The sequence below is a fragment of the Aedes albopictus genome, chromosome 2 (genome assembly GCF_035046485.1).
Source record: "Aedes albopictus strain Foshan chromosome 2, AalbF5, whole genome shotgun sequence".
In the NCBI taxonomy this organism is placed as follows: Eukaryota; Metazoa; Arthropoda; class Insecta; order Diptera; family Culicidae; genus Aedes; species Aedes albopictus.
The window spans coordinates 369,425,498-369,449,278 of record NC_085137.1 but is presented as its reverse complement, the minus strand read 5'-3'; the positions used below and the strand labels follow the sequence as shown (position 1 = coordinate 369,449,278).

The 23,781-nt window shown below is 41.7% G+C and overlaps 1 protein-coding gene across 1 annotated transcript in view; it reads right to left on the bottom strand.

The window, feature by feature from the left end:
• Positions 1 to 23,781, bottom strand: part of LOC109430547 (uncharacterized) — a 776,197-nt gene that overhangs the window by 19,977 nt on the left and 732,439 nt on the right. The window contains exons 16-17 of the mRNA XM_062852938.1: positions 17,008 to 17,109; positions 14,725 to 14,828 (exon numbers count right to left, since the gene is read on the bottom strand). Of these exons, the coding sequence (XP_062708922.1) occupies positions 14,725 to 14,828; positions 17,008 to 17,109 (206 nt within the window). The remainder of the gene's footprint in view (positions 1 to 14,724; positions 14,829 to 17,007; positions 17,110 to 23,781) is intronic.

The following is a 23,781-nucleotide window of genomic DNA, read 5'->3' as shown; positions in this document are numbered from 1 at the left end:
CTTTGCAATTATTCATGAGAATCCCTCCAGGACTTCCCATGAAATCCTTCACGAGTTTCCCGGATGTTCCTCGGAAATTTCTTGAGGAGCTATTCTGGAATTTCTCAGGAATTAGTCCAGTGCTGGTTGCTCAACCTTTTGAAAAATCTTGCAGGAGTTGCTCGGGAATACCTCCTGGAGATCCTTGGGAATTCCTACAAGAGTTCCCTGAGGATGCCACGAGTGTTCCCCGAAGATTCCTCGGGAGTTCTCAAGGATTCCTGTAGAAGTTCCCTGAAAACTTTTCCAGGTAATTTTTCCAAGACTTCCTCTAGAAATTTTTCCTGTGATTCCTCCAGGAAGTTTTCCAGGGATTCCTCTTCCTCCAGGGAATTTCTCCGGGTGATTTATCCATGAATTTCTCCAGGAATACCTACAGGCTCAAAACGGGATTTTCCGTCGTTGTTTAGTGCCCCCTCCAGAACACCTGGAGAGCACGCATTAAAAATGTAAAAATGAAGTTTGTGCGTTTTGCCCTGCAGAATCTACTTTGGCCCGAGAACCCCTATGTCGATCCTGTCAGCTTCTTGGTATTGACACTTTAGAATGGAGACGTCATATCACACAGCCCATGTACATTGCGAAGATCCCAAATTATAGCATCGATTCATCTTCACTTCTATCTCAAATCAATATGTACACTTCTGCAAGATCGCTTCTAAGTCGGGACATTTTGCGACTGGATCGGAGAAACAGCCGTTACGGACAACGCGACTTTATACGATTCATGGTGACTACTTTCAAGAAAGTTGCTTATCAATTTGATTTCATTGTTTCCTTGGATTCCATCATGCAATAATGCTTCACGATGCACTTCTGAAACCCTAACCGAGTGGACAGTTAGCTTTTAGTTACATGTTTAGTTTTAATTTTGACGATTGGTCATTTTCTTTTTTTTGTAATTTGCTTTTATATGTGTATGATATTTTTTACTCCATAGGAATATAGTGGTATCAAATATGAATTTAATTGCAATATGCACAATTTCTAAGTTCCCAAATGTTAAAAGATCAACAACAGTTGCATACTTCCCAGTTTCAGGGAAGGAAAGGAATGTTAGTTGGATAACCGTTGCAACCTCTGCGTGTTCACTAGGCCTGTCCACCTTTTCAAAAATGTGCTCTGATTCTCAAGTCCACCCCCATATTTTGATTGGCATCCTAAAAGAAGTAACTGGTGAAAATTTCAACCAAATCCATTGAAATTAAGAGGTGCATCAAATCAATTTTGTGTTTTTCGACTATTTTTGAACTTCAAAAAATCATAACTACACTAAAACTTGTCAAAACTTAATTCTTTCGGCAGAAATTGAAAGCAATACTTGTTTGCTACAACTTCTCCGAACAACGTGTGCCAATAAAATTGAAGGAAACATGTGCAATTACATTTGTAATCAGAAAAAAACTTAAAAAGTTGATTTTTTGATAGATTTTGTTCTGGAACACCCTAATATACGTGATAAGTTGGATTTTTCAAAACGGCGTCATATTCTCCAATGTTTGTTGGTTATTTGCTTCTTTGACACCAATGCTGTAGGAGTTAAGCAAAAATTACTAAAATTCGTGAAAGCCAAATGTGGCCTTAAACTAGCTTTTCGGGTGCAATCACGCTTTGGCGCGCAAAAAGTGGCATCGCGTCAGCACTGATATGATAGCCAACACCTGCCATCACGATTGTTTGTTATCACCCGTAATAGGGGGTCGCCAAGGCAAACTACAAGGAAGCAAAGCTACTACGTTCAGTACAATTTCGCGCCACAGCGTGATTGCCTCCAAAAAGCTAGTTTTTAGGCCACATTCGGCTTTCACGAATTTTAATATTTTTTGCTCAACTCCTATTGCATCGGTGTCAAAGAAGCAAATAGCCAAATAACATGAGAGAATATGATTCCGTTTTAAAATATCAAACTTCAAACTCAAGGAAATCTATCAAAAATCAACTTTTTAAGGTTTTTCTGATCACAAAATGTGATAATTACACATGTTTCCTACAATTTTATTGTCATATGTTGTTCGGAGAAGTTGTAGAAAACAAGTATAGCTTTCAATTTCTGCCAAAAGAATTAAGTTTTGACAAGTTTTAGAGTTGTTATGATTTTTTGAAGTTCAAAAATAGTCGAAAAACACAATATTGATTTGATGCACCTCTTAATTTCAATGGATTTGGCTGAAATTTTCACCAGTTACTTCTTTTAGGATGCCAATTAAAATACGGGGGTGGACTTGAGAATCAGAGAACATTTTTGAAAAGGTGGACAGGCCTAGTGTTCACGGTTGTCTCAGACAAGAGTTTTACAAGCAAGTGCGAAAAATCGAGCAATAGATTGTGAAACAAACTCGAGATTTAATTTGAAAATATAAACGAAACTCGCCTGGAACGACAATTTTGGCCACACAGATTAACCATGACATCATTACAGTAACTCCAAACAGTTCAGCTAATTACGAAAACACCAACTCTATACCGATCAAACACGTCTATTGCAACCACAGGTTTTTGATTTCTAACTAAGCGCTCGTTCGTTGCCAGCAATTACTAATTCCAATTTAATCAATTTGTTTGAAAATCCACCCACAAACGCACCAGTTCAACGTAAAATCCTCCCGAAATGAACCTAATCAAAAAGCTATAAAATGGATTTGCCAAAACCGAATCAAATTATTAATTAATGCCGATGCAACCTCGTTCAACCCCCCGGGGAGGGAAGCAACGGTGACACATTTGACCGCACACCCGCACGTACCGAACCGTTGCGTTGTTCGTTGTGATAGTTGCCACCGCTGCCAAACAGTCTCACCGGGAAAAGTACAATCCCATTTGCGAAAATTTGATCCAATTTGGGGTCCCAAACCGGGAGGGATGAACTTTCGAAATTGTTTTTTGTTCTGTTTTTTGTTTCAACATTCGGTGTGCACCAGCTGTCCCGTCCATTTAATATGCTGAATGCTGATGGTAACAAGTGCCCAACCACTACTGACTGTGATGTGATATCTACGTCGGCATAGGTGGAACCCATTACACATGGCGTCGCTCTTCTGTTGATGTATGTGTAGCTCCAGGATGTGCTTGGTCATTAAAATGAATATCCAAAACCACGTTTCACATATGCAGCAACCGGGTTCTTTATCTTTACATTTGATGCCTTGCGGAGATTTTGATGTTCCGTTCTGGACGTTTTAGTATAATATGCCAATCAGTTTTACAAACAAGCAGGGTACAAGCGGAAGCCCATCATGACCACCTGTAGGGTGAAAGCAATGATAGTGATCCGAGAACAACTGCTTTTAGAATATGAAAAAAAAAGTTTGTAATTGTTATACCTTAGATGCGCTTTCTCAACATGTTGTTGCTGAAGAAGGTTTACCGCAGGAATGAAAAGATTTATATTTGAGTCACTTCATTCAAGTTCTCTACGCATTGGGCATGATAGTTCAAGTGTTGGACTAATTCCCGGGTGTCCATTAAGACACAATCTTCCCTATAGTTACTCATGGAGATTATTATAGCAGATGGAATCTCAAATCACCCATGTTCTGACCGATGGATGGCATTACTTTGAAATTATTGACAACAGGATATGTCCTGGTGCTAAAAACTACTGACCCTCAAATAGCGTTGATGATGTTAATAAAAATACTGTACATTTTATACATCAGTTTAGAGAGTACCGCTTCTCAGAAAGTTCAAACCCCGTCGGAAACACAGAGCTGTTATATCCCAATCTCCCCCAACAACGGTCCAGGACAATAAAACATTTTTCATACCGGGTGGTGCTATTTTATTGAGGCCATAAATTTCATCCACTTGTCCCAGTTTTCACTGTCATCGTTCATCGGTGCTGCTGGTCTGGGCAATCTTTTTGAGCGATTGTCGGAACTTTCTAAATGGCGAACCCACATGCTGTTCTGCGCTGCTACGAGTTATGTTTTAGTGAAATTTATTTAATTTTCTTTTCGGAAAAGGATCGAAAGACAGTCGACCACCAGAATCAACGCCGCCACCACCGCCACCGCACCGGTTGGGAAGATCTACGACGGTACTTAATGTCCATCATTGTCATCATCATTGTAATCATCTGTGCAAAAAGCTGTATCCTTACCAACAGATGGCTAGACATTTAGATCTCCGGTCATATTGGGGATAAATATATAAATCAATTTTATGATTTTTACTCGGCGTAGATGTTTTTGCGATTGATTTAAACTGGAATGTATAGCAAAAAATCTTTTCGTGGAATTGTGATATATCCGTTCACAATATATTGGTTTCATTCACAATTCCAAATTCCATCCCTTCAAGTTTATTCTCTCTTCAAGCTTCCCGAACTCTTTCAGGAATTTCTTCAGGTATTTCGCCAGGGAATTCTTCCGGTATTGTTGCAGGAATATAACCCAGTATTTCGTCATTGATTTAAATCACCCACGGATTGCTTCAGCAATTTATTTTATATTGTCTCCTTCTATCAGGATATCCTCACGGGAATCCTCCGAGGATTCCTCGCGGGATTTGTTCATTGATTTGCCTCGAGATTTTTCAAGAATGTCTTTCGGCATTTTCCTGGGATTCTTGCAACAATTAACCACAGAATTGCTTTTGGGTTTTTTCGGGATTCTTTTAGAAGTATTTCCGCGATTCCTTCAGGGAGAATTCTAGAGGTTTGTCAAGGGTTTTCTCCGGAATTTTTGCTAAAATTTTATTAAAAATTCCTTCCTAGATTTGTTTTATTGATCCTCCATAGATTTATTTCTGGATTCATTTAGGGATTTCTCCCAGGATTCCTTCCACGATTCTTTCCAGAACTATTCTTGATGCTGCATCAGGATTCCAGGATTTTTTCTTGGTTTTCCCCCAAGATTCGTTCAGAGATTTCTTCCGTGCGTTTTAAGGCATTCCTTCCAGAATTCTTCCCCTGACATCACCCGGGTTCTTGTTATTTATTTTTACCAAGTTTACTTTAGGGATTCCTCCTGAAATTCATTTGGAGATTCTTTCAGGTATTCTTCCAGGGTCTCGGTGTTTGGATCATTCCAAGATACGTTTAAGGTTTCTTTCGAAGATTTATTTCGGACTTTCTTCCGGGTCTCCTTCCGACATTCTTCCATAAACCCCTCCCGCGGATCTATTCCTGGATATTTTTAAGGATCCCGTGACATATTCTATCCATCCCTTCAATGATCATGTATTTTTTATTAAAGGGATTCCTTTCGAGATTCATTTATTGATTTCTTCTAGGTTTCCTTTAGTAATTTCTTCCGAGATTATTTCACGGATTATTTCCTGTGTGTTTTATTGAGTCTCAGGGAATCCTTTGTGATTCTTTCTGGGTTCTTATTAGGTTTCTTCCCGAGTTTCCTTGAGGGAATCTTTCCGGAGTTTCTTTCGCGATTTCCTCATTAGTTTTTCAGGGCTTTCTACTGGAATTCTTTCAGGTATTCCACCTAAAATTTATTAGGGATTCCTATGACGATTCGTCTTGAATCCTTTCGGAGATTCTTTCAGACATTTTCGCCGTGATTCATTGATTCGCTCAGGTTTTTGTTCAGGAATTTATTCCTGTATTCCTTCGGGATTCCTCCCCATATTCCAATTTTAGGGCTTCCTCCCGGAATTCCTTCAGTAGCATATTCAGAGATGTCTTCTGGGATTCTTTCAGGAGTTTTAGAGGTCTCTCGTTATTCTTTCAGAGATTCCTCCAAGAACTCAAAAGGACTTCTTTTGAGATTCTATCGGGATTACCCTGATTGAGTTCTCCTGACATTCTTTCTGCCCAAACAATACACATGTCATATAAGAGTTACAGCAGCGCAGATTTTGGTTGTATAGAAGTTAATTTGACGTTATTTTAGAATTGTGTTAGAATAACGTCAAATTAACTTCTATGCAACCAAAACTTTTGCTGCCGTAACTATTATATGCCATGAGGGTTGCTTGGGTGGGATTTTTTCAAGGATTCTCCCCAGGATGCTTTAAACGATTTCTCCCGGATTCCTTAATTGATTTCTTCCAGGACGAAGAAATTTCGCGCGAGTTTTGTTTCGGTATCACTTCAGGTGTTCTTCTCGATATTCATTCATTGATTATGAGCATCTCGGGAACCATAATCCGAGTTGTAAGACCCAAGCTCCAGCTCGAAATCCTCACCAGGTTTTAGCTCTGCAATTCAACATTAATGGCTTTTTCGATTATCTCCCGGATCTGGAGATCCTCCTGGATATGCATTCCCTGGCAGTGACTGCCGTGTAGGAAATGCATCACCCCGAATTCTTCAGGGTAGTTACCGATGGTACCTCACAGCCGAGCAGAACGCGGGAGCAGTCCGTTAGGCCGAAAGCCGTTAGGCCGAATGCCGTTAGGCCGAAAGGGTCGTTAGGCCGAAAGAGTCGTTAGGCCGAATGGATCATTAAGCCGAATGGGTCATTAGGCCGAAAGGGTCGTTAGGCCGAAAGGGTCGTTAGGCCGAATAGGTTGTCATTATATGTGTCTACCGACTTTTATCGTTTTATATTGCACAAAACGAAATAGTCGGGGCCCGTGGCGCAGTGGTCCACACGTTCGCATCATAAGCGGATGGTCATGGGTTCGAACCCAGCCCCGGCACTTGCAATTTTTCGTCAGTTGCTCTTCCCCCCGAGAGCAGCTGGCACCTGACCCTCTTCGGAGCATATAGCTCTAACGAACCCGGAATTTGGATATCGGCGAACCGCAACTCATAATGGACGACCCCCAGTTGGACTGGAAAAGGAACAGCAGCCAACCACCAGCATCATCGTGCTCATCATTCTACCGTGGACAGGGTAGAAAAGTTGAAGCAGCACAAGGCACCAGTTCGATACAGTTGAATTAAAATAGAATACATGTAGGCGCTGTACAAAAGTGTAAGTGCAGCGTCCAATTGGAATCGCTCACGTAGTGCCCAAGTGGACAAAAGAGCTGTAAAAAAAATTAGGTTAAGTGATTAAGAATAAAAAAAAAAAAACGAAATAAACATGAGAAAAGTCGACATCATTGGGGAACTGTGGAGGATATCAATTGGGGAGGCTAAGTAGAAAAGATTTATAATAGAGCATCTCGAAAAAGCTTACTTTTAGTTAGAAACAAAGTGTTATGGTGAGTCACAGCTAATCGCGTTCGGTAATTTTTACCGAAATCTTAACCGCTGAGCGTTCGGTAATGGATTTTTACCGAAATTCTGTAGAAAAATACCAAATTTCGGTAAATGTTATCGTTTATCTGTCAAACTCTACCGAATTTCGGTAAAAGTAGCTACCTTTACCGATTTTTTCCTGTAAAATAAACCTAACGGTTGAGATTTCGGTAAAACATTACCGAAGTCGGTGATATTTTCTAACTGTGAACGGGCACAACCAAAGCTATCGATAGGATAAAGAGATAAAGTAACATTGTCAACATAATTATACTACTTGCAAATGAATGCAATACAAATCAAAAAGGCTATTATACCTAACCTAAATCATCGTGCTTATCATTCTAGCATGAGCAGGATACAAAAAGAAAACAGCGCAAAGACAACCAGTTCAATATAGTGAAATGGAATACATTTAGATGCTGTACAAAGTGTAAGTTCAGCTGCCAATTGGAATCGCTTACGTAGTGCCCTAGTGGACAAAAAAGCTGTAAGGATAAGTGGTGAAGAATATAGCATTTCAGCTATTAAATTTATCATCGGGGATTTGTCCTTCATTGAAACATAGGCTGTTCTTTGTGTTGTAATGTTCTACTCACTATGAGAATTACATTAATTAAATATTTCATCGGAGATTTTTCCTTCTTTTGAAAATAGGCTGTTCTTTCTAATTTAACTATTCTACTCATTATAAGTATTTCAGCCAAGCCCGTGCACAAGGGGGGGGGGAGTTTGGGTGTTAAACCCCCTCCATTACCGACGCTTCATACACTAGGCGCCCCTCCGCCTTTTGTCGAAATTGGGAAAAACCCCTCCCTTGGCGCCACTTCTATGCACGGGCCTGATTTCAGCCATAAACTTTTTCATAAGAGTATTTCCTTCTTCTGTACATAGGCTTTTCTTCTAATCTAACAGTTATACTCACTATGAGCATTACAGCTTTTAAATCTTTCATCGGAGATTTTTTCTTCTTCTAAACATAGGCTGTTCTCTCTAGTTTTAGTGTTTTACTCACTATGAGCATTACAGCAATTAATTTTTTCATCAGAGATTTTTCCTTCTTTTACAAATAGGCTGTTCTTTCTAGTTTAACTATTCTGCTCATAAAGTATTACAGCCATTAATTTTTGCATAAAAGTGTTTCCTTCTTCTGTACATAGGCTTTTCTTCTAGTCTGTTATACTCACTATGAACATAACAGCTATTAAATTCTTCATCGAAAATTTTTCCTTCTTTTGAAAATAGGCTGTTCTTTTTTCATTATAAAGATAACAGCCATTAACTTTTTCATCAGAGTTCCGTCTTCTTCGGAACATAGGCTGTTTTACTCATATTCGTATTATAGCAATCAACTTTTTCATCTGAAATTTTACTTCTTCTAAACTCTTTCTAGTCTAACTGTTCTGTTTCACGGCGGTAGTCTACTGCTGCTCTTTCTAGTTCAAATGTTTTACTCATTATGAGGATTACAGCCCTCAACAGAGTTTCTCCTTCTTCTGAGCATAGGGTGTTTTTTCGTAATATTACTTTTATTCTCACTATAAGCATTACGGCTAACAACTATTTCATCGAAGATTTTTCCTTCTTTTAAACGTAGGCTGTTCTTTCTAAGTTTTACAGAACTCGATTCAGTTGCACTTAATCTTGTTAATCATGTTCGTACTGGAACTCTGAATTTGTTTCCGGTATAACTATAATTTAGACTTTAAAACGCGAAAAACTAGAAGTGTGTTTATTCAGCTAACCATTTTTCAACCAACCAAAATTTCAAGGTCGAAGACCGTTTCCCTCAAACATTAAACAGTTTCCTACCATCCAGTTGCCAAAGCAAACCGTTTAATTTTACAACCCATTTGGCCTAGTGACCAGTTCGGCCTAACGACCCGACCCATCCGGCCTAATGGCATATTCGGCCTAACGACCCTTTCGTCCGAACGGCTTTCGGCCTAACGGGGTAGAACCGCAGAACGCATATCACTCGGTTGCCTTGGGGATTACCACAAAATTATCCTCGGCGCTGAACCTATTTGATTGCGGTACGGATTACATGGCCTTTCCTACTATCGGTTGCATCACTACACTGCCAAATAGGAAGCTGCCACCTGTTCATCGACTTCAAGGCGGCATTCGACAGTATCGACCGCACAGAGCTATGGAAAATCATGGACGAGAACAGCTTTTCCGGGAAGCTTACCAGACTGATAAGAGCAACGATGGACGTTGTGCAGAACAGCGTAAGGATTTCGGGTGAACTATTCAGTTCATTCGAATCTCGACGGGGACTACGACAAGGTGATGGACTTTCCTGCCTACTATTCAACATCGCCCTGGAAGGTGTTATGCGACGAGCCGGGTTAAACAGCCGGGTTAAACAGCTGGTGGTGAATGCGGGCGCGGCTAAGACAAAGTACATGCTGGTAGGTGGGACTGAGCGAGACAGGACAAACCTTGGCAGCGATGTTACGATAGACGGGGATATTTTCGAGGTGGTAGAAGAATTCGTCTACCTCGGCTTCTTGCTAACGGATGACAATAACGTGAGCCATGAAATACGAAGGCGCATCATTAGTGGGAGTCGTGCCTACTACGGGCTCCAGAAGAATCTGCGGTCATAAAAGATTCACCCGCGCACCAAATGTACCATGTACAAGACCCTATTTTTATTTTTATTTATGTGACGGGTGGTTCTCTACGGACACGAGACATGGACGATGTCTTAGCAATTCTTTCTAGAATTATTTCAGAAAAATCCTTGGGATTCTTTCACATACTCCTGCAGGGATTCATTCAAAAACATCTCCAGGGATTTCTGCAGGAATTTGATAGACAATTTCCTCCATGGATTTCATTTAAAATTTACTAAGGAATTCTTTCTGAAATATCACTTAAGACTCCTTCAGTAGTTTAAGGATGTTTCATGAATGTAGATTACCTCAAACATATTTTCTTTCATTTTTTTTATTGTCAGAATTTTCAGCGATTGCTTCGGAAATTCTTCCAAGGTCCTCCAGGAATCCATTTAAAATTCGTCAGGGGTTACCGATGAAATGTCTAGGTTTCTTTTTGGAATTCGTCCTGTGGTTCTTTCAGATACATTTCCTGGAATTCCTTTAGAGATTCCTCCGGGAATTCTTTGAGATATTCATCCACAGATATGTGCAGAAGTATTTTATGAAATGACATAAAACATGTAGAAGTTATTCTTCGAGGGTTACCAAAAGGAATTTTTATAGAAATGTTTAAAAATTCCCGGTTTAAATTTAGTTTCATTGAAACAATTTCAGAAACAATCGTTGGAGGAACTCCTGCAGAAGTTCCTGGGGAATACCTAGAGGAACTCCTGAGATTCGCCACAGAAGTTTAGTCAATTAGGAACAGTGGCTTAATTTCAATAACAGATGGGTACGAAAAAAAAAACTCCTGAGATGGTTTTGGAGCAATTTGTAGAAGAATTTTATGAGAATTTTTTGGAAAGTTTTAGAGAAAAAGCCCTAGAGAAGTTTCTGAGAAAATCCCTGATGGAAACATCCTTGAGGAATTTCTGAATTAAATCATGGAGATGTTTTTGAAGGAATCCTTTAAAAAAATCTTTGGGAATTCGTGCAGAAATTGCAGACTAAGGTACTAGAGGAATTCTTGAATGAATCTTCAAATGAATTCTTGAAGGATGATTAGGAACAAACCCAAGAACTCCTTCAGCATTCTTGAAAGATTTTTTTGCACAATGGTACTTAAGAGAGTTCGACTGATATGTGTGATCTAGCTACTTTATCGGCGCTGCAGTCTTGGGGAATCAAAAACGACTGTTTTAGATTTGTCCCGACGTTTCGACTCTGTTTCGAGTCTTCTTCAAAGGGAAACTGTAATGGGATTTTTATTGGTGGCTTGAATTATGGGTTTTAGTTGACTTACATTCTGACTAGTCGCTTTTTGTTCGAATGGACATAGGACTGTCGGTGTCTTGTTTGTATCTGTACATCGGCTGTGAAATTAATTTTACATACATAAATACATTACAGGTACAGCGTGTGGTGTGATTTTGACCTACATTTCTTATCAAGTGAACCGTAGCTTATTTTTTGGTTGGTTTCACTTGATTTCTGCACTGCACTGCACTTGTTGACGCGGTAACGGTTTGTTCAAAGACGGTGAGTGCATTAGCTATGATTAGGATTGAAATGTTTCACCTATAGTTTTGAGAGTGGCTGCGTACGTTGTGTTCAATCCGTCAATGTCAGTGCGGTGGTTCACAGTGTTGGGTGTGTTAACTATATGACACATTTCAAGAAATGTTAATGTGTTTGTGTTTCTACTACTATCAATCACTGTAGTTCGATCCAGGTTGAAACTGTGATCGTTGTCGATGCAGTGTTTGATGAGCGCTGTTTTCTCTCCTAGTGTTATTATCTCCGTGTTTTATTATTATTAATTTATTTTAAGGACCCTTTAATTATCTCCGTGTCTATATTGGTGTGCCCTAACTCTTTTAACCTGTTAAGTTTGTTTATGTGTGTTTTGTGTCCGTACAATCTTGTTTTTAATTTGTTTTGAGTCATACCAATATAACACTGCTGGCAATCATTACATGATATTTTGTAGACTATTTTGCTTAGATCTAACTTGTTAATTGGGTCTTTTACTTGTGTGTGGAATTTATCAATGGTGTTGGTTTGTTTACAGGCTATGATGATGTTTTTGTAATCTTTGCTTAGGATACCTATGATTCGTTCAGAGAGACCGGTTACGTACGGAATGGATCTGAAAATTCGATTTTGTTGGTTGTTGGCTGTTTCTAATTGTTCTTCTATTGGTAGATCGGGCTCTTCTGTGGACGCTGTATTTGATGGATTGGCCATTCTTGGGTTGGTTACGTGCTGAGGATCTCCTGTTAGAGGTGGTGTGCGAGCTGGTGTTGCATGGATAACTGGTTCTGAGGAGGATGCTGATTCTGTAGATTGAACTGATGGATGGATGACTAGTCAGAATGTAAGTCAACTAAAACCCATAATTCAAGCCACCAATAAAAATCCCATTACAGTTTCCCTTTGAAGAAGACTCGAAACAGAGTCGAAACGTCGGGACAAATTCTAGAGAAGTTTACGATCCCACCCGTGGAGAAATATCTGAGGATCTTCTAGGAAGCCCTTTGGAGAAACTTCCCAAGAAATCTATTGAGTATTTTTTGGAGGAATTCTTGAAGAAACCCCTAAAGGAATCCCTTGCAACGTGCATATAATGTTGAATTCATCAACATAACGCCGCCGCCGCCGAATAGGACATACGCCCGTGGTGCCGGCGTCGCCGCTGCCGCTGCCTCAAATTACTATAAACGCCGCCACCGGTGAAAACTGCTTCGGCGCACACCTCTACATACATAGAATGTCATATTTATGGTCATGTTTGAGGTTAAGCTTTGTTATAGATTTCTAATTTAATTGATGATGAAAATCAATGTCAAATTTATAGTATAAATAGTAGAAATTTTAACCACCAGATCAGAGCGTCTCACTTGTCAATACAGTAAGTACGAAACTTGTTACCAACCGTTTGGGTAACAATCTCTTGTGTGGTGCAAAGGCTAGGCTGTTGGTTCAGAGCATGTTATTGTTATTATTTTTTTTTATTGAATATTGTATCTTTATATTATTTATTCAAATGTCTAAGTGTATCATACATGTTGGTCTCCACTGTTGTGTGTTTGAGTTATGTTTATTTTACACTTAGTAGCTTAAGGTGTCTTTTCATTCATTTATTTATTTATTTATTTATTTATTTATTTATTTATTTATTTATTTGCTTATTCATTTATTTATTTAATTATTTTGTTCTGTTCATATATTCCGATTGTAGATTTGTTTTTTACTCAGATCCTTTATTTATCTATTGATTTATCTATATTTATTATTTTTTTCTATTTATTTTTTTATTTATTTATTTATTTACTATTCAATATTAGATGCTTTATTTACACATTATTCAGATTGATTTATATACAATTACTAGATTATTTATTTACAAAAAAAAAATGGAAAACAAGTGTCCGTTAGGTAGTGTCAAGGCTTCGCATGTAGCCTCAAATCGGAATTTTATTAAACTAAATTTATATGACACCTTATTCAAAAATTGTTAAAATCTGTTTAGTGTGTAAGTAACTGTCATCATCATCGGCGTCTTTGAATAAGCATTTGTCACCAAAGCCATGATATGCAATTTCTGAATAAGTCAAGCTGCGGGGTGGAAGGACTACCCCCCCCCCTTCTCTCCTTGGGCCTTCTGGGAGGACTATAAATGACATGGCAGAATTTGGGGAAGCTCTCTTGTAATTTTTGGTCCGAAGAAGAGAAGAAGGTGACGGTACAGTCTTGTCCGCTAATACAAGCTGAAGTTCCGCGAGTGCTTTAAAAACCTAAGAGTGCAATGGTGAACAAACAAACCCAACAGCCAAAATACCGTTTGAAAAACTTTCGTTAAGGTTCACCTGTACGGGTCAATGTTGTGTCGCATCACGGACGGCCAGCAAAGTGCACCTACGGATGATGAATCATCATAATGTAAGTGCTGGCCGAGTTAGACACCACTGACCAAAACGTACAATTTATTCCGAGCGAGTACGTGATGCTAAAGAACCATATAGTGAACAATTTCGTGGTGACCGACCGTATCTCGAAGTGTGGTATTATGCCAAGTCTGTTGGTGTCGGTCCTTATAAGGTGCAACTCGCTTGAAGACCACGAAGATTGTGCGCGCAAAGTACCACTTCTCGGACCGCGGAACTACGGTCCTACGCTAGATTGGCCTATAACCGTCGAACATCCCCCCCCCCTTTGCTTGTGTGGTGGTGATTGTCCTTTGGCTAATTGTGAGGGCAATCTGTATTGGAATTCAAGAAGAAATCGATGTAGTGGAAGAAGAAACACAGGAGAAGCAAGAAGCTGAAAAGAAGAAACAGAAGAAGCATGGAGAAGCCGGAAGATCCCAGCAAGTTCCAGCATCAACAGCAGCAGTTCATCGTAGCACCAACGGCCGCAACGTACCGGTGAGCTCAATCCAAACCCCCACTCCCCCCCCCCTTGGTTAAAATGAAATAATAAATGAGTACATAACCTCAAATCTCTGTTTTCACATTTTAAAATATTGTATGGCCCTCTGAACCACAGCTTATTTGTTTAAGTCTTGTTATCGTAGAAATCTTGTTTTCCATTGTCCGTTCCGCTTTGTATTGTCCTCCTTTTCACCACACCAATCCCCTAGGAATTCTCCAAGACCACCTCAACGACCCTGAGATCCAGGTAATCAAAAGAGGCCTTGAGAGCCCACCCCGGAAGCAGCCGTCGGCTCAAGACCAGCAGCTTGGGGCTTTGGCCGATTCCCGTCTGGAATCTGGCGAGCATGAATACCTGGCTCGAAGAGAATCGTTTCAAACTCAACTTGATGGACTTAATATAAGGAGCTTTTGTATGAGTTCCCATAACATAAAGCAACAAATAATTCTTCATCCATATACGAAATAGACAACGACTGAAGTCAAACTATTTACTCACCCACATACAGCCCGGTGTCTGTGTTCAGCTGCCTCAGCTTTCCCGGCGACCTCCGAGTGATGGGCTTTCCGCCATCAACCTTCAGCGTACCGTCCTGGGAGTTCCTGTGGAATATAGAGCACATCGTTTGAGACAGGAAAGAATTACTCGCTGGCACCCACCGTCCAGAACCAACAACAGCGATCGCCTACCAGTATATATGCAGTGTGACCGACCCCACCCAACCCATACACGACGGGACCTAACACATAGCCATAGCTGGCATTATCATACGACCAAGTTTGTGGGCGACCGCGCTAATAGCAAACAGGAAAGTATCGATTTATACTACTGTTCCTGCATACCCAATGTGACGTTGATCCTCTTCCCCCAGCGAGCAATCGTGATTGATTGATTTATAATTCATGGAAAATAGCTTTCCATGTTGGATGAGTGCGAAAAAAAGAAAACAATATACCCAGCTGTGAAGCCGTTTTACGTGCTCACGTCGCGTCGAATGGTGAGAAGCCTCGCTTCATCGGTACGACCCAGAACTTTGATCATTTAATCAGTGAAAACTGGAGTTAGGTACTTAGTTATGTTCTAACAGTTCTTTTTAATTCTCTAAGAAGACCATGCTCTTCTGAAAATACGGGATAGTCTGCTTGGACGCTATATTTGGTCATCCCAGACCCACCCAACCCTGACCCCTTCGTTTTACAAAATTGTATGGGCTGTAGATTTGGTCATCTTTTCCCACAGTGCACTCGCCGAACCTATTTCGAACATGTCAACGTGACGCGGTGCCCCGTTAGTTGGTCTCGCGCTGGAAACCACCCAAAGTGGGTGCTGCTAACCTAGCTCGGATCCCGGTGTCAATCGATCCGGGACGACGGCAGTCGGTATAAGCAGGTATCATCTAGGTACCTGCAGTGAGAAAACGATTCACCGATTTAAGTTTCCCAGCTAGTTTTCTTGGGAGGAGGGAGGTGCTTTTAAATTTCCATCGCTGGCTGCTAGATATCGCTCGAAGCGAACCGCGTCAGACACGTCTCCGGCGTGAAAGCAGAATTTGAATATTAAATTCGTTGTGGTCGCGAAAGCACTTAGGGGGAGCTATGATGAGAGGAAGGCGAGCACTAACACTGTGGGTTGGGCAGATTATGCCGGCGAGAGTGCGGGATTTTTTTTTGCGATTTGTGAATTAAGAACGGTTTCCCAAGAATAGATCATGCACAGTTTTATGCAGCGGTTAGATGCAATGTTTACGAAGTGCAATCAAAGCTCAAAAAAGATATTAACAGATGATGGTTTAGTATAGCTATAGCCTAGCGGTTGATGAAATGTAAACATTCTGTTTGAATGTCATGAATTTTATGTGACTTTGGGCACTTCAATATTTCTGATAATAGTTCCTTTAATAGAAATTTCATTTAGTTATAATTTTTAAATTACCTACAGATGATAAAAATTAAAGACATTGCTAGACAGTTCGCAGATATTTATTTTAAATAACCTTCGTTCGGTATGTATTGGACAGCCAGATAACCGAGCAACGGTTCTGTATCAGATTATAAAATCAATTTGCATCCAAAACATAGAATAAAAATGAAAACAGAACCATACACTACCCGCCATAAATATGGAATCGCGCATAGCAACACTCATACTGAATATTGCAGCACCCCAAAAAGTATTGCATCACCCTGAAATGTGATTATTTCAGGTCTTTGAGGCACAAATTACTTATGACCCCCTTTATTCGCTTTGCAAATGCAACTCGTACCCACAACCTAATTGATTCTAGGTTCAGTCCATTTTTTCTCCTTATTTTAGGTGATGCCAAACTTTTTGGGTGCTGCAATACTAAGTATTGCAACGATTCCATATTATTGGCGGGTAGTGTATAAATGTTTTCCTGCGGTTGAAGCAATATGATCGAAACAAGTTAATTGATGATTTAGTATCAGCATCAACTCTTAAGCAGGTCTTTGCCTATTTAAGCTTAAAGGATTTCAAGAACACACCGAGTCCACAGCAAATCATTATGTCACATCAAATGCATACTAAACATCAACATTAAAGATGGAAACGTAAAATCTCCAGCAATACACGCCAGTATAATAAAGTCTGGAGGGATATTTTCATTTCTGATTATTTTTATGATAACTTCCCTCATTTTTTCCACAAAGCTTGCAACACGAGACCGACTTTTCCCAGTTGTGACCGGAAGAGAGCCAGAAAAATACGAAACGCACATCCTCTCCGGATATCCCATAAAAACGAAATGTTTATTTTTCTTACCTCAAGGCTCGAACACGGTGCCACAGCCCGTCGCTGACTTTGGTTGAGTTGTATTTGATGTTCACTTCACCTGACCCCAGGTTGTATCGCAGGTGCAGGAATCTGGAAGCAAAAGGCGAAAATGAACGGTGAGAAAAATATCCATTTAAATACCGGCTGGCTTGCCATAATTATGCGCCATTTTCAGCGATTCCTTCGAACCGATATCGCCTTCTGAATCGACTTGAAAATCAATCTCACATCAAACATTTGATTACCACCACCCGGCCCGACTCGGTTACCGGTGGAATCCGGGATTCGTTTCTGCACTTTTTTTTTGTTAGCTAAGACTAAATATTTGCTCATTCAAATCACGTTATCGAACTGCGAATGAAGCACCAGACGGCAGCTACTCTGACTGCTCCTCATGGGTCATAAAGTGGTATCGGCAGTGCGGCACAAAATGGTTTCTTATCAAGCGATGTTGGGAACATTTGCGTCAGGTATTGAAAGGAAACCCAAAGGAGCTGGAGGTTTCTACACTTCATCAGAATTATGGCAATATGGTATCATCAACTTACTGCAGACTCAGATTAGAATTTTAATTTACTGAAATTTGTGTGTAATAGGGTCTGCGACCATTTGGGCAAGAGCACCTATTTTGGGCACTTGCTGCTGTAGCTCAGTCAGTTTTCAGCCAATTGACTTGAGTTTTGGAATACGATAAAATACACACAGTGTCTAGTCATAAACAACATTTCATATCAATTGGTTTGAAATTGACTGAGTTACAGCAGCATGTGCCCAAAATAGGTAATCCTGCCCAATTGGTCCCAGATCCTACTAGGTATGAAAAAAATGAATCGATAACCTGGAAGAAACGCCCACAAGTCTTCACAAGTTTATTCCTCAAGCTTGCACGGTTCAGTCAATGATCGCCAGTAAAGAGTTGAGTGTTTAACTGGTGGCATAGCCTGGGCCCTATTGTCTTTCTGGATGAGGTCTTTAGTGAAAAGCGTTCAAAACAAGACATCAAAGTAGTCATCGGAGATCCATATGCGCAGATCAGCCAGCAGAGAGAGTTTCCACCCACCTTTAATTATTGGTACTTTAATATTTCGTGCTATTATTAACGATAATGGTCTGTGATTTGTGACATCGCTGCTGCTAAATGAAATACAATGTGGGAATAGCGGCTCTAAGGGGGGCCCAACAGAAAAGACAACTAAATTCATAAACCATGTGAAGGTAAAGAGGCGTTAAACCTGTTCGCGCGAGGAGAACTTACGAAATCGCTACTACGAGGGGCTGGTATACCCACCAGTGAGCAGGCAGCAGGAGGTATAATAGAGGAGCACGAAGCGGCACAGCTCTGGCCGAGGAAGCGCAGATGACTGGCGCGGACCTCACGCGGGCACTGAACTGCAACAGGAGCGAGCTACCTGAGATGTTGGTAGTTGCCAGCTGGACGAGCAGATCGACTTCACGAGCGGGAAAATTAACATCAGTGAGGACCTGAAACAGGACCTGCTGATGCTCCGGAAATCGCTGGCTCTGACCAAGAGAGTGCAGCTGATGTGAGTAGGGAGGACAGCTACTTCTTTGCTGGCAACGCAACGATGCAACATGAAAGTATGCAGCTTGCCGGAGTTGTAACAGAGAGGTCAAACCACCATACGTCTCGAGCTGCATGGTCGAAATCTGCCGAGGAGACGCAGCTCAAGAAGCGTTTGACAGAGGCGGGTGAAAAGACAAAGAGGCAGGAAAGGACGGCCAGCGTGAGTAAACAGGCTACCAAGTCGATTGCGAAACGCGCAAGGGGCAGAAAAACCAAGCTTAAGAGATCAACCCTAAGAGGAGCGGTAACCAATTGGACCAAGGGAACAAAAACCCTTGGGTTACAGTTTGAAAGAAGAAGATAGTGAAAAAAAGTGAAGTCAGCCCGCAAACGCTAACGGAGTGACGCGCTGGTGTCTAAACCCGAGGCGGGCACGTACGTCGAGGTGCTAAAGGCATTGTGAGGTGAAAATCGTCTCTCAACGCTGGGCGAGTATGCAAAAACATCCGGCGCACCATGACTGGACAGATGACGCTAGTGCTAAAGTAGGAGGCGGCTATGGAAGGCACCTCCTACAATGCACTAGCTCGAAACTTGGACGAGATCACCGGCACCAAAATGCCTGATTTGCACGGCGAACAAGGGTCACACGACGAGCGGGCCTAAATGTCCGAGGATATTGTTCAACCTTTGTTCGGGTTTTGATCACACAAATTTGTAGAAATTATTAAGCATAGTGTTATGCACCAACTGAACTGTTTGTTGTTAACAGTGTTTTACAAATATATAGAAAAACTGTTATTCAGCTTTAGCAAAAATTATTAAAAACTAGCTGTCCCGGCAAACGTTGTCTTGCCAAGCTGTGGTGGTTTGACCTAGGATGGTTTGACAACTGTTGAGCTCATAACGTCACCGCACTCTGGATTGGTTTCATTTCGATCGTTTTGATTTTCTTCCCAGCTCACGAAAATCAGTACTTTATCAATTTTCACCCTTTTCTAGTTGATTTTCGTAAGTTTCTATACATATAAACACAGCCACCATGTATACGAATCGAACCGTGCAAGAGTCATGCTGATCGGCTCACCCGTTCGTGAGTTTTGTTGCCTCAAAGAAACTCCGAACTCATTTTTATATATATAGATAAATAAAATGCAAAATTTTTCAATTTACACGAGAGTATATGATTGTCACTTATGCTATGAACAACCATAATGAAATAATAACTACTCATAAATTTACCTTAATCAAAATTTGAACTCGAGATCCGTCGATCGCCATCCGCCTGCCTTCCTATCTGCGCCATCCTAAATATGATGAATTGAAGCACTCAAGTCAAAACATAAATTGCCCGTGGCCTAATCATGATCACATTTCGACTCCTATTCAGTAGTGGTAAATCAACACACAACATTACGGTTAACAACTAACCGAATAACACATTAGTTCTGCTACCGTTCTGTAAAAAAAACACGTGTTTTCCATTCTGTAGTCTGAGCCGAAGTATGATGAAACGCAAGCGCTTATTTGACTTGTGAAAAACACATTATACAGTTACATGCACACTTAGAAAATTATACCGTACTCGGTTATTTTTCTACCGAGTTTTTATCTGCTGAACGCTCGGTAGTCCGCTCGGTTCAAAAATGGTAAACCGAGAGATCGATAAACCATGTGTCCAGCTCAGACCTGTCAAACTTACCGATGTGTTCGGTAGACACAAAATGCATCAGTAACCGAACATTCGGTTCAAATTTAATCAAATTGCTTTCAGGATAAATATGTAATGAATAAACAGTCTTAATTTTTAAATCCACAAAATTTATTAACAGTCACAAAGCTATCAATTGCTAAAATCTGCTCGATGGTTGTCCTAGAAACGCTGAAAATACGCAAATTGACTGTAATCCTATGCTGAAAATACGTGCAAATTGATCGTTCCGCCATATGCCAGCCTCGAAACTGGTAAGTTACAGCACAACATCTCATGATCCTGCGTGCCAAATATCAATCTGGAAAAGGTTGAAAACGAAATGCGTAATAAATCTGTCAAAATAATGTCACTACAACCGTGGGCTGCAAAACGGTGAGTCGATAAGGAGAGCGTCCAATATAGCTCTGGTCCTCACAAGTTCCTACCTCATGCTTCCACGGGTCAAGCGAGATCGCGAAGCAATGGAAGAGCTGTACCGCGCTAAGGACACACGAAAGTTCTACGAGAAGCTGAACCGCTCGCGTAGAGGCTTTGTGCCACAAGCCGACATGTGCCGAGATAATCACGGGAATATTCTCACGAGCGAGCGTGAGGTGGTCGAGAGGTGGCGGCAGCATTACGATGAGCACCTCAATGGCGACGTTGCAAGTACCGAAGGTGGCGTGGTAACAGATCTAGGAGTATGTGCACAGGACGAAAGACTTCCGGCCCCTGACCTTCAAGAGATTGAGGAGGAGGTTGGCCGGTTGAAAAACAACAAAGCCGCTGGAGCAGATCAACTACCAAGCGAGCTTCTAAAATACGGTGGAGAAGCACTGGTGAGAGCACTACACTGGGTCATTACCAAGATTTGGGAGGAGGAAGTATTACCGGAGGAATGGATGGAAGGTATCGTGTGTCCCATCTACAAAAAGGGCGACAAGTTGGATTGCGGGAACTACCGCGCGATCACACTACTGAGCGCTGCCTACAAGATACTCTCTCAAATTTTATGCCGCCGTCTATCACCGATTGCAAGAGAGTTCGTGGGGCAATATCAGGCTGGATTTATGGGTGAACGCGCTACAACGGACCAGATGTTCGCCATCCGCCAGGTGTTCCAGAAATGCCGCGAATACAACGTGCCCACACATCACTTGTTCATCGATTTCAAATCGGCGTATGATACAATCGATCGAGAACAGCTATGGCAGATTATGCACGAATACGGATTCCCGGATAAACTGATACGGTTGATCAAGGCGACGATGGATCGAGTGATGTGCGTAGTTCGAGTATCAGGGACACTCTCGAGTCCCTTCGAATCTCGCAGAGGGTTACGGCAAGGTGATGGTCTTTCGTGCTTGCTGTTCAACATTGCTTTGGAGGGTGTAATAAGAAGAGCGGGGATAAACACGATTGGGACGATTCTCACGAGGTCCGTTCAGCTGCTTGGTTTCGCCGATGATATTGATATTATTGCTCGTAAATTTGAGACGATGGCGGAAACGTACATCGTACTAAAGAGTGAAGCTAGGCGAATCGGACTAGTCATAAATGTGTCGAAGACAAAGTACATGATGGCAAAGGGCTCCAGGGAGGAATCACCGCGCCCGCCACCCCGAATTCATATCGACGGTGATGAAATCGAGGCGGTTGAAGAATTCGTGTACTTGGGCTCACTGGAGACCGACGACAACGACACCAGCAGAGAAATTCAGAGGCGCATTGTGGCAGGAAATCGTGCCTACTTTGGACTCCGCAGAACTCTACGATCGAATAAAGTTCGCCGTAACACGAAGTTAACCATCTACAAAACGTTGATTAGACCGGTCGTCCTCTATGGGCACGAAACATGGACCCTACATGCAGAGGACCAACGCGCCCTTGGAGTTTTCGAACGGAAGGTGTTGCGTACCATCTACGGCGGAGTGCAGATGGAAGACGGGACTTGGAGAAGGCGAATGAACTGCGAGCTGCATCAGCTGCTGAGAGAACCAACCATCGTCCATACCGCGAAAATCGGGAGGCTACGGTGGGCGGGTCACGTCATCAGGATGTCGGACAGCAACCCGACTAAAATGGTTCTCGAGAGTCATCCGACCGGTACAAGAAGACGTGGAGCGCAGCGAGCTAGGTGGGTCGACCAAGTGGAGGACGATCTGCGGACCCTACGCAGAGTGCGGAACTGGAGGCAAACAGCCATGGACCGAGTGGAATGGAGGCGGCTACTATGTACAGCAGAGGCCACCCCGGCCTTAGCCTGACCGGTAAGGTAAGTAACAACCGTAGCTTCAGTTATTGTGAGTGATTTGTTGTCAAAAATTCGATTTTCAATAGGTTAGTCAGTTAAAGTTGTGGAACCGATTAAAGCTCGTTAGAAAATTGAACCGAGTTCGGGTTATCAAACTAAGTTTGTGTATATGCTAATATGTATAAGCTTAACAAGAAGCAGAAAAAGGTCTTGTTAAACTATTTTGTTAAGAAATTGCTGCAAGTCGAAAAGAAATCTTATTAAATTCTTGGAAAGTGTTTTATATTATCATTGTTAATACCGATACGAAATTGCATGTGTACAGTAATGTGTACAGAATAATTTAGGTTCAGCTATCACTACAATTATAAAGCAACAATTCAGCATGCGTGCTTGTTTGTGGCATACGATTGTTACTTGGGCTTGACTAGCGCGAGGCAGGGCTCTACTCGAAGCTATGGCTAGACTGAACGTGGATGTCGTGGAACACGGAAGGAGACGGCCTCAGCCGAAGGTCATGAACCGTCATCGGGGATGGCTGAACTCACGCTTCGATAAGCCGATATTTGTGGAGTGATTGCTTATGGGTGTCCATAAACCACGTGGTCATTTTTCTAGATAATTCGAACTCCGCCTCACTGCGTGGTCTTTTGTTTATACAAAACAAAATGTATGGACCAAGGTCTTTGACCAAACCAACCCCCCCCCCCCCTCTTAGGTGACCAAGTGGTTTATGGTGGCCTCTTAAGAAAATTAACACCGACGATCTATCCAACGATGATCTAGTCGGAACCCTAAGCCATGCATGTGACACCGCAATGCCAACGCGATTCATACTCAGAAGTGGACGCAAACCGGTATACTAATGGCGTCAAGAAGTCGCAGACCTCCTCGCATCCTACCTAAGAACTATAAGGAAGATGCAAAGAGCTCGCGGCGATGATTGTAGAATGGAGTGAAGTTTGACCTACAGTGCGGCTAAACTTGCACTGAACGAAGATATTAAGGCGCGTAAGTGGGCGTGCTTCGAAAAGCTCTGCCAGGCTGCCAACACGACCCCTTGGGGTGATGCCTACATGGTAGTCCGGGCACGTCAGCACCCCCAGAACGCTCCCCCGAGATGCTGCAGAAGATCATGGAAGCGTTGTTCCTGAGCTCCATGGCGAGATGAATTTTCACTTGACACAATTTCTGTCAGGTCATGGGTGCTTTAGGTGAGATCTGCACATATTCGGACATGCAGGCTATCCCGCATGCCCGGAATGCACAGACTGCGATGAGACCGCGAAG